Source organism: Solanum dulcamara, chromosome 10, assembly GCF_947179165.1.
Source record: "Solanum dulcamara chromosome 10, daSolDulc1.2, whole genome shotgun sequence".
NCBI lineage: Eukaryota > Viridiplantae > Streptophyta > Magnoliopsida > Solanales > Solanaceae > Solanum > Solanum dulcamara.
The window spans coordinates 6937235-6954226 of record NC_077246.1 but is presented as its reverse complement, the minus strand read 5'-3'; the positions used below and the strand labels follow the sequence as shown (position 1 = coordinate 6954226).

Here is a 16992-nt window from a genome sequence, read left to right as displayed (position 1 = left end):
CAACTTTTGATTGTTTAAACAATTTTGATTGTTTAAACAACCTAGGATTGTTTAAATAACACCTCTTGATTGCTTGAACAACTCCTGTTTATATAAATAACATTATCCTCTCCTTTCTTCCCTTCTCTTTTCATCAATTTTTTTTTTTATAATTTTCACAATCAAATTGAAATGAAAAAATTGAGAAAAAGAAAAGAGAAGAAAAAAGAGGAGAATAGATAAAATCGAATAAAGGAGAAAGAATTGGAAAAAGAAAAGAGAGGAGAGCAAAGAAAATGAATAAAAGAGAAATAATTAGAGAAAAGAAAATAAAAGAGAAGAGAGGAGAGAAAACAGACCGTTTGAAGAAAATAAAGAGAATGAAGAAAATTTAAAATTTTATTAAAATTTTTGATATTTTAATTTTTTATTCTAAATTTATAAATATTTCAAATTAATCCCATTTCTTCGTAATTAATCCCTAATTATATATTTATAACCAAAGATAAAATAAAATAAAATACAAATCCCCTGTCCTTCTCGTTTCCGCTGTCAAACATCCTTAGCTCATTTTCCCTAAGCTGCAACTCCTTTGGAACCAAAACCCCTACAATGGCAAAAGAGCGAACAAAAACTTCAGAAGACAAAAATGGAGCTCCATCTAAGAGCCAACACAAATCAAAATCCAAAAGAGAAGATGAATCTGAATCCGAATCCGAACCGGAACGAGAAGTGAGAAAACACAAGAGAAGTCGAAGTCGAAGTTCTAGGAGAAGATCGCGGGATGATTATGAAGATTCAGATTCTTCATCATCCGGCGAAGATTCGTTTTCGGACTCTGAAGACTCGTATTCGGATTCGGAGTCGAGTAGTTCGGAGTATTCGGATTCGGAAGAGGAGAGGAGGCGTAGAAAGAGGAGAGAGAGGAAGAGAAGAGAGGAAAAAGAGAAGGAGAAGAAACGAAAGCTGAGGAAAGAGAAGGAGAAGAAGAAGAGGAGGAAGAAGGAGAAAGAGAAAAAGGAGAGAAAGAAGAAAAAGAAAGAGAAGGGGAAAACTGGCGCTGTTACAAACTCTTGGGGCAAATATGGAATTATCAAGGAAACTGATATGTGGTGAGCTACTTTTCTTGGCTTTCATCTTTTAATTTTAAGTGTTACTTTTTCGGATTATGAATTGATTAATGCTTAAATGTTGGTTTGGTGTAGTGATTTGAAGTATACTAGTAAAAGAGATGAATTCTCTTTTGGTGAAAAATGTTTTCTTTGGATAATATTTTCACACCCAAACACTAGACAATCACTTATTATCCCAAAAGCATTTCCCCAAAGACTTAAGTAGTTGATTGTAAGCAAGCTACAACAGCAACAACATACTCGGGTTATCCCACAAGTGGGGTCTTGAGTAAGATGTACGCAAACCTTACCCCCTATCTTTATTTAGAGAGACTGTACCTGATAGACACTTGGCTCAGAAAAGAAGTTATTCAGAGAAGGGAGGGGTTGCAAGAAGAAAAAAATGACAGCAACATATCAAGATACAAAGCAGTATGAAGCAACAAATAACAGTTAAACGACATAAACGAAGAAGGGGAACAATCGACAATGAAAGATACATAGTATACCTCCTGTAGCTTCTTATGTCTCCCTTTTGATTCTACAGGGACACACTGTAACATAAGGAAAAACCTTCCTCCGTAAAGAAGAAACCCCAAGGCTGCAAACAGAGATACACCTGCAAAGAACGCCTTATATGTTGTGCACTATGCATATAACTTAAACTCTCAGAGTAGAGGTTGTTCCTATTCACTTGATCACCAACATATCCAAAACTTAGACACACGATTAATTTGCTTTTGTCATTGTCCTTAAAGTGAAGATGGTCATTTTTATTATTGAAAACATTAAATGCCCAAAACTAATCCTTTGTTCAAGCTTAGAATGAGGCAGATAGATTTCTTGTAAGTCTGAAGTTTGCCAAGTCTAATAACCTTGAGGTTTAGGTCTAGGTAGGAATAAGTGTGAGATTTAGAACCGTTAGTTTTAGGTAACTCTTAATATTCCTTAAAGAAAAATTGGTTAGTTTTTAGCATGAATAAGATCGAATAAAATGGAATGGGTAGATGAAGAGGTAACCTTTAGCCGGTGGAATATTTGATGTGCACAAGTTGGCACGAACACCAGTTTTATAAAAAAAAGAAAAAGGAGAACGGGTAGATGATAATTCATTTCAATTCAGATTTAGTTGGCGTCAACTAGTTTGAAGTATAGTTGATTGATCAATTGTGAGCCTTTGAACAAAACTAGACAAAAGTAGGTAGCACTAATATGACCTCATGCTTAAAATGCTAGCCTTTGGAAAAGGCCCAAGGGGCTTGCACAAATAAGCTGGTGAAAAGGATTTATGAATTAGTGGAGCAAGATTGATAGTTATGGATCTTTACCTTTTTAGATGCAAAGATGCACAAATTTTTCTTATGGATTAGGGATTAGCCATACGTTGCATGATATCCAAGGGTATGACCTACTGCCTACTGGTCAATTAAGTGGATGTATAGGTTTAATCCTTTCAAAGACAAACAATACTTGGTATTTTCTTTTCATTTGCCTAATCCTTGGTTGTTAGAGTTACCTGTAACTTGTGCTGGTGGGATTTAACATGTATTCCATGGAATAGTTGAGGTATACACAAGCTAGCACAAATACCACCGTTTTAAAAAAAATAAATAGATTAGCTATATCTTTGGATACCATGTCATACATGAAATTTAATCTGTTGTTTCTTATTTGATGGAAGGAGAACATATTGATATTGTTATTATTTTCCTCTTCTAAGTAAACAAAATGTATTGATTTATGCTAAAGGTGGCGATAGTAGGTGGCTTTTCAGTTTCGCATTGAACGGTGAACGCATAACCAGCTATACTATTGCCTGAAAAAACTTTGGTAGACAAACCAAACTACTATACATTTGGTTTATGCTGTAGATATTTTACTCCACTGGAATCTTATTCTTCAGGAGAACAAACAAAGAAGGAAAAAAGGCATTTGTATTTCATCTTTGAAAAAAATGATTTATTAGCCTTGGTTTGTCATCTATTTGTTGGCCCATGCAACTTATGCTATCCTAGTTACTGCACTCCAACCTCCGGAGTGAACAAAAGCCCCTTTACCGATGTAAAAACTAAACACTAAGTGGGTGTTTGGATTGGCTTATTTTTTGTGGCTTTTGACTTTTAAGCTCTTTTTTAGTTTTGGAAGTGTTTGGTAATGCTGAAAAAGTACCAACAAAAACGAAAAGCCAAAAGTTGGGTGTTCCCAACTTATGGCTTTTAGCTTTTAACTTATAAGCCACTTAAAAAAAAACCCAATCCAAACACCCCCTAAATAACGCATATCCTCTTAATTCCTTCCTAGTTCGGGCAGTTGCAGTGTTCAAGTTATTTTTATAAATGTCCTTGCTGCCTTACTTACTCATCATGTACATAGCTGTGCCCAATAGTTTCATTGTAGACAATTCTGTCCTAGTAAATCTTTTTAGCTGGAACCACTTGACCCCCGTAATTAGCACCAATAATTTTTGGACTTCTTAGCTCCCTGATCATAGCATAGCAACTTTTGTATTGGAGCTAACTGTCTCTTCTCTTTTTTATCTCTTGTTTTTTATGCATCTTCTTGATCCGTTTTAAAGATATAATCTTACTTCATAACAATGCTGTCCTCACACTCCTGCCCTACACATCTTTGCTTGTGATAATTCTGTCATCTCTTTAGGCTTCATCTCTATAACAAAAAGTACACCTTAGCCTAAAACAAATTGAGATTGGCTATATGAATCCTCACTGACCATGACCATGTTTCTCAATATAAGCTCTACTCATATCATCATCATACCAAATAAAAAATAAAAGTGAAAAATAATTTGAATATATATAAATAGTAATGATAATACTAATAATAAAGTCTATATTTTTGCTAGCATATAAATCTATGATAAGGTAAAAGGTGCTCGCAAATAGGTTCAAAATCAACGTACTAACAAGACCAAAACCTATTCCAGATTATGTAAAAATCACCTATATGAGTCTTTTTCTTCCATTGTGTCATATCTTTGCTAAGTCTGCATATGATTCATCATGAATTGACAAGTTTTATGCTGGCTGCTAGCCTACAACAATCCTCCTCCTTTATCCTCGCTTGAGATCGGCAATGTGAGCAAGCTCACACAGAGTGATTATTCTTCAAATTTTAGGCTTTACTCCTTAATGTAACTTGAATGCTCTGAATAATTATTCAATCCATCCTCTGTTCTGTTATACTAGTCAGAACATATGATTTCCAGACAGAGCCTTACTTTTGGATCAATTTCTGGCATAATCCTTGAGAGGATGCAGCGTTTGGAGTAGCGAGAGTACATGCTGTTGACTCTTATATTGTCCAGAAAGAAGCCAGTAATATTGCTGTAGATGAAAATATACCCTTTTGTTATATTGTGACTGGACCATCCTCCTTATTCATCTGCACAGATGTATCTTTTATTAATATAAAGGAGAGTGGAAATTTCTGAATTCATGCATCATTACGGTGATAATACATTGATGCTTGAACTTTTCTATGTATTCTTGTCACCTTCTCGTGTGAAATGATTTTATTTCAGAAGGTTGCAGCCTGCAGGAAATGTTTCTCTTCACTCTGGTGTATGGTTTGAATGATCAGATTGTTCTTCTATAAATTTCAACTTTATCTATTGCTTTATTGTAGGAACAAACGGCCAGAGTTTACCGCATGGTTAGCAGAAATAAAAAAGGTACATAGTGGCTCTTTAAGCGTATGCATGTTGATCATCCATGGACTTGTTGCAGGATATGCCAATTGTTTTGATAAATGTTTTTGGATAGGTCAAGCATTTTCCTTTTAGTGCACTATAGTGCATTTCCAAAGGTCCTCATTAAAAAGCTACCATTGCATAATACTTATCTACATTCTCGTTCTATTCAATTCTGTATAAGATATTACTTTTAGTGTTGGAAGTTATCACTGCTTGTGTCATTTATAGGTGAATCTGGAAAGCCTGCCAAATTGGGAAGAGAAGCAAATGTTCAAGCAGTAAGTACATCGAGAAGGGAAAAGCTAGTTCTTAGTAGCACTTGTTCATCCCTTTTCTGTAGCTCTGTTTAAGCAATATATGCAAGGAACTTCCACTTTTTGATAGTCAGCTATTGTGCAGATTCATGGAGGATCATAACACCGCAACCTTCCCTTCTAAAAAGTAAGGCTACTGCACTATTTCATTCCAACTTTTTTCTTCTGGTGATGCTGGGTGGGGTGGGGGTGGGGGGTTCTTTCTATATTGGTAATAAATATATTGAGTTGGGATGTTTGGTAAGAGGATTCTTGTTCCTTCAGGAAGATATGTGTTTGTACACACACATACACGCACTCACACATATAGGTATACAGATGCTTGATATTTGAGCAATGTTTATAATCATCTAACAGTACTGTTATTCTTCATTTTTGCAGATATTATAACCTAGACGCCTATTACAGGCGTAAAATTGAAAAGGAATGCAGAAGAGGTGTCAAGAAGGTCGTGGATGATGAACGTACTGTCTTCAATGATGAAGAACAGCGCAGGTAAGTTATGGACACAGTTGGCATTTCATTGTAAAAATCGTTTTTTGGTTGACTAGTATGAAGTCAGTTAAGGACATGGACAAATTCAAATATTGTTAGAACCAAGTTTCGTATTTAAGTGGAGAAGGATAGAGGTTACATCTATTATCCACCGAATTTCGAGTTTCGAAGCTGCAACATCGGATTTTTTATTTAAAGGAAATAAATATGAAGTCAGTCAGGAACTTCCAAATTTCTAATGTGGTCTCGCACTCTTTGAAACTCGTTGAACAGAGTCACTATCCTTCTGTGATGGTAAAGATTATTGCTTTGCCCTAGTTTAATCTTTCAGACCTGAAACCAGATTATAATGCTAAAAGATGGTGGTATTAGGTATATATATAATTCTAGCATCCTGGAAGCTATAGGATCCCATGTTAGCAAGTACTATATAGTTAACCATACTAGAATGTTTTTTTTTTTTCTCTGAAGACAAATTGTAGAGCATAGCTTTTGTCATTGAAAGGGAAAAAAGGGAGAGGAGATTTTCATCTTTGCACTAAATTGTCATAAGCTGGTTTTTGAGTTGTTACCTATTATGTTATCTTAGGCAAGAATTGATGCGAGAACGTGAGAAGCACAAGCAAGAACAGGTGGAAGCATTGAAGTGCGAGATGCAGAGTGGAATGGTATATATTCTGCTACCTTTGTCCTTCTCCACACAACAGGTGAAAATTACATAATGTGACAAACTCCTCTTCTTTTTTTTTGTGTTGTAAATTTGAATCTCAAAGGCGCAAGCAATGAAAGAACAAGCTCAATTAAGAGAAGAGATGGCTTATCAATACAAGCTTGGTAACTTTGAGGTGAGAATAAGGCTGATATTTCATGATACTCTAATGGATTATATACTATTTTCTTTTTCCAGTCTTTGATCATTTTTTTGATCATTTTTTCCGATGTCCTGATAGGCTGCAGCTGCTATTCAAAGACGTTTGGACCCTGATCTTCCTACGTAGACGTGGTCCTGCAAAATTTTGGTCTAGGTTACAACGGACTACATTAAGCTACATATTTTACTCTCTCCATTTCGTTGAACAAATATTATTGCAGATTCATCTGCAAGTCTGCGCTCCTTACTAGATATCACTAGGCTAGATGAGTTAAAATCTGGTTCATGTATTGTTGTGTAATATCATCTTTTTACTCTGTTCTCCACCTTATTGCTGTTAATCCCTAGAGACAAACTTATAAAAGAGTTAAGTCTTGACTGATTGTTGATTCAATCTTAAAGCATGGGAGCTTTTTAAAATGTGCACGAACAATTGCAGACACGACTTGTCATCGAGACTCTTGCTCCAAAGAAATAAGAGAAATTTGCAGGGTTGACAATTGTGTGCAATAATTGGCATAGAAGAGCTCATACTTGAGCATATGACATTCGATAGGCCAAATTATAACGCTATCTGAAAATTTTGGCACCCAATAACCATAATTATTTGGAAAAATTACCCATTTACAAATGTTAATTATCATATTTATTAATACTCCCTACCAGTTGAAAAAATATCAAAAAATTCTCTTTTTTTAACTCTCTCACTCTTTCACTGATACATCACTTTTACCTTATATCAGTTATCCTAAATTCACGCCTATTCTTCAGTCTCGTTGTCGACAGTTTTTTTTTTCCAATTTCAGTCTATCTATTACTCAATTTCAAGCTTCTAAGTAAGGTATATTCAAGTTTTTCCTTAACTGGTATCTCACTTCATTCTCACATCCTTCGATTTCCTCTGTTTTCTTCTGTAATTTTTAATTTTTAATTTTTTTACTCATATTGTTCATTGATACACATGGAATCCGCTCCATCTTCTAGTGTTGGTCTCACTCAGTTGAATAAAAATTAAGAAATTCTTGTTTCACCGGACGAGGTTAGATCCAAACATCGTAACGATTCATCAGTGATGGGTAAGCTACGTGAGAAATTGAAGTCGAAATCTCAAGTTCAACATGCACCCAAAGAAGCCGACAAGAAGATTGAAGGGGTTACAACACGCCCTAATCTCCCAAAGGTATGAGTTCATTTAAGATGTGTTTTTTTTAAATGTCTTTTTTTCTGAAGATTTACTGCTTCTGATACATATAGTTTTATGTATCAGATTCTTATGTATCAAGCTTCTGATACATCGTGTTTTTGTATCAAATTCTCATGTATCAAGATTTACTGCTTCTAATACATCTGGTTTATGTATCGGATTCTCATGTATCAAGCTTTAATGCTTCTGATACATTGTGTTTTTGTATCGGATTCTCATGTATCAAGCTTTACTGCTTCTGATACATCTTGTTTATGTATCAGATTCTCATGTATCAAGCTATAATGCTTCTGATACATCCTGTTTATGTATCAAGTTCAAGTTGTATTTAATCAGTTTCCATGTCAATGCAGGGAATGAAGTACGTCATCAAGAAGATCCCCTCACACTCCCTGAGATTCGGCACTGCATATACGACTAATTTTATTGATTATTTCAAATCATCAATAGGTGATGAAGCTATACAATTATTTCGACAAATCATATTTGGTCACTATCTAGATATGCCACAGTGCAATTTTCAAGGGCAAATCATCAAATGCCTCTTACTTCTTGAGGTAGAGCAAAAAAACAAAAAGGAATTGCACATTCGTCACGTGCAGGGTAATATACTCTTATTCACAATCAAGGAATTTACTATAATTACTGGTTTGCGATATACCGATAATATTAATGATTTTCGGTACTCAGATACACTAACAAGTAGATTGTTGTCTAGATATTTTTCTAGTGCAAAAAATGGGATAAACAAAGGATGTTTCGTTCAGCGTTTTCTGGTTGGAGGATGGGAAATAAATGAAGACGCTGTTCAGATGACCATTCTCTACTCATCCACTCTTTTATTTTTTCTCAACTAGGTGATTCACCTATTTCTGTTGATGATTTTAAGATGGTAGAGGATGGTAGGTATGAACAATACCCATGGGGGAATATATCATTTTCCAAATTGATAAAAGGAATTAGGCATGAGTTTTCAAATGCCAAACAAATGTATCGTTTGGGCGGCATGCCATAGGCTCTGAATGTATGGATCTACAAATGTGCATCTCAGATGCCTTCTGAAATTGCTGTTAGAGTGGGCCATCAAATTTCTAGAATTCTTAATTGGCGTGTTGTTGCCGTCAATCCAAAATTTGAGACCTTCATGTCTACCATCTTCAATGAGGTATATTTCATGAAATCAGTTTCATAATTATAGCAAATGAATATACCATCTGGTGCTTATTAAATGTACTTAAAGATTATTCATTTTTGCACTGACTCATTATACATAATATTTAAGAAACATTCTATAGTCTTGCCTTTGATACAATAGTATTTGTTCTGATACATATGATTGTTGTCATGAATTTTTGTGCAGTATCCATGCTTTAATAATGTGCCATCTCAAGATGAAATGGAATCACTTGTCATTCCTGGCAGTGAATATCATTATGAAGCTGCTACATCAGCTGCCAAGGTTAAATTTACAGAACCTCAAGAAGTCCTCGGATTTGAGGACTTTTCAACAAAATCACCCACAAAATTATTAAGAAGATCCAGTCATGTTGCTGATACATCTTCTTCACCTCCTACCAAAAGAAGGAAGACTACCCCTGGTAAAAAATCCATTCAAGTAGGAAAAAAAAAGCTAACATGCATAAGGATGTCATACCACCAAATCCATCAGAAAAGCCTGTTTCTATTTCTACAGAACCAACGGCAAAGTCAGGAATAGGCGGTGAATCTTTCAGTCATTCGGATCAAATTATTTATGTGGAATTCAAATCATTAAAGAAGTCTATAAAGAAGTCTCTAAAGAAATACGTAAGTTATTACTATAAGATTTAAGACACACAATATACTTTTAATAAGTTGATACATTATATTTTTTCATATTATTATATTAAGGTTGACCGGAAGTTCAAGCGATTAGAGAATAAAATTGATTCAAATCACACTGATATTTTGAAAGCCATGGACAATATAGTGCACCACATGACTGGCACATCATTTCCAATTAAAAAAGTTGATCTTGTTCAATCATTCCATGTGGTGGAAGAACAACAAACACCTACTGTATTGGAGGAGCACAATGATCCAAATAAATCTGATCCCCCTCTAGCAAATGACCAATCTCATGTCCAGAAAGATATTAAGGTAGATACATCACGTAATTATTGATATTTATATTTTGATATACTTTTAAACTATTGGATACATTTCATTTTCATCTATCAGATATTCAATTGTCATTGTATTTATCATTCTCATAAGTATATGTTATTATATTTGCAGGAAGCAAAACCATCCAACAGGATACAAGAGGTGGATAATGTATCTGGGCATAACACTGTATTAGATGCTGCAGAATATATTCAACAACATATTTCAACTGTTACATTAAAGGTAATGTATCAGAACCAAACATATGACCAAGCTGATGCTTCATAGCTCTTGTACCTGCTAAACCTGTGATGCTATATAGATCTTGATACGTTTCATGCTCATATATCATAAGTAAATGTTATTATATTTGCAGGAAGCAGAACCATTCAACATGATACAACAAGTGGATGATGTATCAAAACACAACATTGTATCAGATGTTGCAGAATTTCTTGAACAATATGTTTCAACTGATACATTAAAGGCAATGTACCAGAACCAAAGTTATGACCAATCTGATGCTACATAGCTCTTGTATTTGCTAAAACTGTGATGCTATATGGATATTGATACATTTTATGCTCATATATCATAAGTAAATGTTATTATGTTTTGCAGGAAGTTGAATCATCCAACACGATACAAGAGGTGGATGATGTATCAGAACACAACATTGTATCAGATACTGCAGAATCTTTTTTTAAATAATTGTTATTATTATATTTGTAGGAACCAGAACCATCAATTATTCCACAACAATCAGAGGATATATCAGCACAACAGATGGAACCAACTAGAGCAGATCCTTTTCAAGTGATTGTTGTTTCTGATACATTAAATGTAATGTATCAGATCAATTATTGTGATACATTAAATATTAATAAATTTAGTATTGACGTTATACAATAAATTTAGAATAATGCCATGAAAGATGCAAGAGAGGCTGTTAATAATACTGATCAATATGAAGACATGTTGAGCAGATTGATAAAGAAAAAATCAATCCAGTGTATCAGTAACATTCCTCAATTGTATCTAATTCATTAAATTTAGTACAGTTTATTATACTAAAGTCATAATATTTTCATCCACCTTAAAAAATAGGATTCCACAACTTCAACCTCGATATCGTCCGAAACTCGAGAGGTCATAAATTCTCTAATATCCGGACTTTCATTATCGGTCACGCCATTGACTGCCATTAGTCATGATCAAATAGTTCAGGATGAATGTCTACTACATGATAGCCAGCTACCTACCACTCTTCCATCAAAAATCAATGTATTGTCAGATGATGCGAAGACACCTCTTCCAAGAAGTAGGCTGCCTTCTAAGATCTTACAATCGCCGTATCTAAAAAAATTTGGGTCGAGTGAAAAGGGTAAGGAAAAAAGACATATGTTATGCATCAAACACACCCTTTTAAAGGTTTTGACATATGCTATCATCCCCCAACAGAGCTTATCTGGGAATACACCTAATGGATAGATAAAGGACTATTAAAATTGCATGCCAACAAGTAAATATGATATTTACAACTTATATCACCACAAGATATTTATTATATATGTTATGTCATTTTAATATAAGTTTCCATTCAGGAAACCAAAGGAGAACATTACAGATCCAAGTTCTCTTCATTCGAATTTGAAAAAATGGACTTTGTAGTGACATTTCCTCAAGATAAGAACTGGTTCTACCTCATGTCCAGCCGAACAAATGCTGGAATGATAAGGTAATCATTTCTTGATAGAGCATCTGTTACATGTTAGACACAATATTTGATACATAAATACTATGTATCAGATATATCTAGTACAACAGTTTCTACTCTGTTTAATAACTACGTATCAGTTTGTATAACTAATAGTTTCTTAAAATGTGCAACACTTTGATGTAATATTTTACTACATTCGAAAGAAATCCAATATGCAGTTGGGCAATCAGTATCAATACACAACAACAAACTGTATTTTTAAAATTTTCATCGAATCTGCACACAAAAGATATTATCACATTCCACCTGACATTTCTACCTAAGAAGATATGGCAAGAGCCTCTGTTATAGCTCATCACGAGAGATCTGTGAAGAACATAATAAAAGGTTTTTCAATACCCGCATGGTTTCCCTAAAATTTGGTAGATGACGTATACATCCCGATAAATAGTGATAGGAATTTTTATTGGGTTCTGACAATAGTTGTGTTGAAACAGATGTTGATACGTGTCTATAATTCATCATCTAGAAGAAGAAGTAGCAACCCTTCCCCAGACATTCAAAAGATAGCAGTAATGCTTTCTACATACCTTCACGATAGTGATTTTTTTGAGAAGTCTGAACATATTGATTGGTCATCGCTTGATTCATACAAGGACAAATCAACCGGTAACATGCTTGAAGCACATCACTCTTTTGCAGTTGAATATGTTGAAGGAATTGCGCAATAAGGAAACGATAGCTTGTGAGTATTAACAAATATGCATATTTAAATCATTACTGTGTCAAATTTAATTTTTTTTAAAGTTGTGTATTTCGTTTTTTGCAGGGATTGTGGTGTTTTCATGATTATTTTTGCTGAATATTTTAGTGATGAAATTTCTATTCCAACTACTAGATTACATGCCGAATTTTTCCGTTCAAGATATGCCGCACTATTGTGGAATTATGGTTGTCGAAAGGCCAAGGATGATTATGTTAGCGATAAAGACGATTCAAAAAAACCTAAGAGAGATTTCATATTTCCTAGTCAAGGAGAACCGATGGACATCGAGTAGTTTTTTTTTGAATTTTGTAGTAGTAGAATGTACAATTATGTTTTTGCACCAATAGTAAACATTTTTTTTGCTATTCAATAATTTAGCAGACTTTTAAGTTTTTCTCATATTTATGTATCATATTCTGATGTATCAAACTTGAATGCTTCAGAGACATCTTATTTATTTATCAGATTTTCATTTATCAATCTTTAATGCTTATGATACATCTTTTTTTGTATCATATTCTCATGTATCAAACTTGATTGCTTCTGATACATCTACTTTATGTATCAGATTATAGTATATCAAAATTTAATGATTTTGATACATCTACATTTATGTATCAGAATCTTATGTATCAATCTTTACATCTTCTGATACATATTGTTTATGCATCAGATTGTAATGTATCAAGATTTAATGATTCTGATACATCTACATTTATGTATCAGAATCTCATGTATCAAGCTTTACAGCTTTTGATATATATTGTTTATGTATCAGATTGTAATGTATTAAGAATTAATGATTCTGATATATCTACATTTATGTATCAGAATCTTATGTATCAAGCTTTAGAGCTTCTGATACATCTAGATTATATTTTAGATTCTTATGTATCAAGATATAATGATTCTGATACATCTACATTTATGTACCAGATTATCGTGTATCAAGCTTTACAGCTCCTGATACATCTACTTTATATATCAGATTCTAATGTATCAAGCTTTATTGCATCTGATACATCTACATTTATGTACCAGATTATCATGTATCAAGTTTTACTGCTTCTGATACATCTATAACCTATATCAATACAACATGTTATGTATCAACTACAATTCAGTTGAAAACTAATACAACAACCTTTAAAGTATCAACCCTTAATACGTCGAATGGTTATGTATTCGCTATTCTCATGTATCAGCTTCGAAATTACTATATCAATACCAAGTAACTTCCAATAAAAATAATTATCAACCATCCATGTATCAATTATTGATATTCAATTACTATTATGGTTAATTGATATATGTATCAAATACAACCCTACACTGTAAAAAAACTATGTAGATGTAAGGACATGATCCAAATAGAATGTATCCTGGGATAACAAAACATCATTTCGCTTTGGAATTGAAATTACAAGTCTTTCTGTTGTGGCCTTCATGGCCACAACGACTACAAGAATTTGTGCTCGTTCTTATCTTCTCACTAGAGTACTTTTTTCTTTCTTTCTTTGGTCTTCCTGTCATTCTTTTGTATCTTGGTGACCGACGAATTCTTTAAAAATTTCTTTCGAAATAGATCAATCTTTCTTATCTGGCATTGAAATTATTGGCAATTCAAAAGTATTTGCCAACGCCTCTGGTTTGTAGTAATCAGAACAGTATGAGTGCATGTCTGTAATGTTCTTGTTCTTCAACACTGCAATTGCGTGTGGACATGGTATCTCGCCTAGTTGAAACCTGCCACAATTGCATATTTTTCTTTCAAGACACATAATGTATCTTATACCTGATTCATAAACAAAATAAAGATATTCTGATGAAGCAACAACCTGCAGGAAATAATTATCACAGATATGTATCAGAACTGATGTATCAAAACTCATATATTAGGAAATAATGATCACAGAAAATACAGAACTGATGTATCATATAGCTATGTATCAAGCAACTATGTATCAAGTAGATATTTACTTAAAAATAACTCGGGTGTACCTTCATTCTCGATCACTTCATTGTGTTTGATACTAGGATATCTTCGAATTTTCTACCCAAAGTATGTTTTGTATAAGCTGCTATTTTCCTATTTTTGCAGTTCCAAGCACCAAATAACATTCTCGTTTGCTCCAAAAAGTCAATTATAGGCAACTTTCGTGCTTCAACAAGACATCCATTGATGCATTCTACGATGTTAGAAGTCATCATTCTCCCCCTGTTGACAGTTGCATAAACCCTTAACCACTTTTCGTACCCTATATTTTTCAAATACTGTGTCATCCGGTGATCAATTTTTCCAACTTTTGCCATTAATTTTTCGAATTTGTCTTTTCGGTATGCCTTGACCATCGAGTAGAAGAGGTCACTTAGTACAATTTTGCTCCTCCTGTAGTTAGTACACACATTTTTTCATATATGCCATATGCATGCAAAGTGAGGGACATTGGGAAGTACCATGTTTACACTCTTGATTATGCTTTCGTTCCTATCTGATACAACACACATATTGTCCCTCTCACCAAATGCATTTTTGAAGTTCTAAAAAAACCATGTTCATGATGAATCATTTTCTATATCAACAACACCATACGCCAATGGCAATATGCAACCTAAAAAAATATTAACAGTGATAACATATTTATTAGAATTCATCAGATTCAAAGCAAATGTGTCAAATGAGATGATACAATGGTTTTCAATATATAACAATAACAAAAAGTAAGACCTGCCCCATCAAGTGTGCTAGCTGATACAAATGTCTCTTTATAAGGTCCATCAAGATGAGCACCGTCAACAACAACTACAGGTCGACAAAACTGGAACTCCCTCATCAATGGCCTTAACGCTATGAATAGATACATAAACTCATTAGTTGGTGACTTGTGCATACTTATGTACGAATTTGGATATACCATTTTTAGCATATGTATGTTACAGGCAGCTGTCTATATCCATCAACAGGTTTTCCCCTTAATATCTCCAAAGCATGTTCTTTTGCACGCCATACTTGATGATAAGTAATATCAATTTCATACGTTGCTTTAATATCCTCTCGTATATTATTGGGGGTGTGAATTCTTTTATGATTAATCAATTTAGGTGTCGTGAATGCACTTAAAAAAGCCTTTGTAGCATGAACTTTGTTGAAAATCCTATCTCTTAATGCACATGAATGTTCACTATTGAAATATCTCACTTTGAATATATTTGATTTTTTTTAACAAGATGCTTTCATTCTCCAACAACATCATCTGAATAGCATATTAACACATAACTGCATAATTTTAGGGAAAAAAAGTTAATACATATCAGATATACAATATGTATCAGTATGTATCATGAATATAAACAACAAAATTAACTTTACATATGTATCAGATACACAGAGATTCTTATGTATCTGATACATTCTGACAACAAGTTTTTTAACTGTTGTACTTGATACATAATACTTATTATGTATCAGTATGTATCATGAATATAAACAATAAAATTAACTTTACAAAATCAACAATATATCTGGGAAAAATATTGAAATGAGTTATATACATAATGTTATGACAGTAAAATAAAAAAATATTAATATGTATCGGATACACAGAGATTCTTATGTATCTGATACATTCTGAAAGAAATTTTTTTAACTATTGTACTTGATACATAATACTTAGTATGTATCAGTATGTATCATGAATATAAACCAACAAAATTAACTTTACAAAATTAACAGTATATCTGGGAAAAATATTGAAATGAGTTATATACATAATGTTATGACAGTAAAATAAAAAAATATTAACATGTATCGGATACACAGAGATTCTTATGTATCTGATACATTCTGAAAGCAATTTTTTTAACTGTTGTACTTGATACATAATACTTAGTATGTATCAGTATGTATCATGAATATAAACCAACAAAATTAACTTTACAAAATCAACAGTATATCTGGGAAAAATATTGAACTGACTTTTATGTAAGTTATGACTGGTAAAATAAAAAAATATTAACATGTATTAGATACACAAAGATTCTTATGTATCTGATACATTCTGACAATAATTTTTTAAACTGTTGTACTTGATACATAATACTTAGTATGTATCATGAATATAAACCAACAAAATTAACTTTACAAAATCAAATTTACAAATTCAGCAAATGCACATATCTTTTACTGTCAGATCTTTTAACTTTGAAATTGAGTCCATTATCAATTTTGTAGTTGGCCATTAGATCAACTAGTGTTGCTTTGTCCTTATGCAATTGATTCTCCTTCACTTCTGCATCATTTGTATCAGTTATGTAGTTCATCACATCCAATTCTGGTATATAACAAGCTACAGCATTACCAGATTCCACTAAACCAAAAATTTGTGACTCATTTGTGTTTGATTTGGCACAAACAATTGCTGCAGATGTAGCGTCGAATGCTTGTAACTCACGTCTCTTTCTATCAGATGTTGTTATGCATAGGGGATACTTTACGGATCCTGGCTCGTTCTTTTTCAACTTTATGTAAAGATTAACACCCATATCATTACGAATAATCATTGGCGACGCATTACCTTGAACGATATATCGGATTTCAATATTTTTCACTGATTCATCTATGGTCAATTCAGCAGCGATTGCTGCTTTTAGAGTCGAGTACGATACATTGTCGCC

General features: G+C 33.3%; 1 protein-coding gene across 1 annotated transcript; it reads left to right on the top strand.

The window, feature by feature from the left end:
- The first annotated feature begins 490 nt into the window (after positions 1 to 490).
- Positions 491 to 6928, top strand: LOC129871027 (uncharacterized). The gene is made up of 8 exons (XM_055945893.1): positions 491 to 1091; positions 4737 to 4782; positions 5032 to 5081; positions 5203 to 5244; positions 5499 to 5612; positions 6202 to 6280; positions 6386 to 6457; positions 6563 to 6928. The coding sequence occupies exons 1-8, from the start codon at positions 592 to 594 to the stop codon at positions 6608 to 6610; spliced, it is 951 nt and encodes a 316-aa protein (XP_055801868.1). The 5' UTR covers positions 491 to 591; the 3' UTR covers positions 6611 to 6928.
- Positions 6929 to 16992: the final 10064 nt, after the last annotated feature.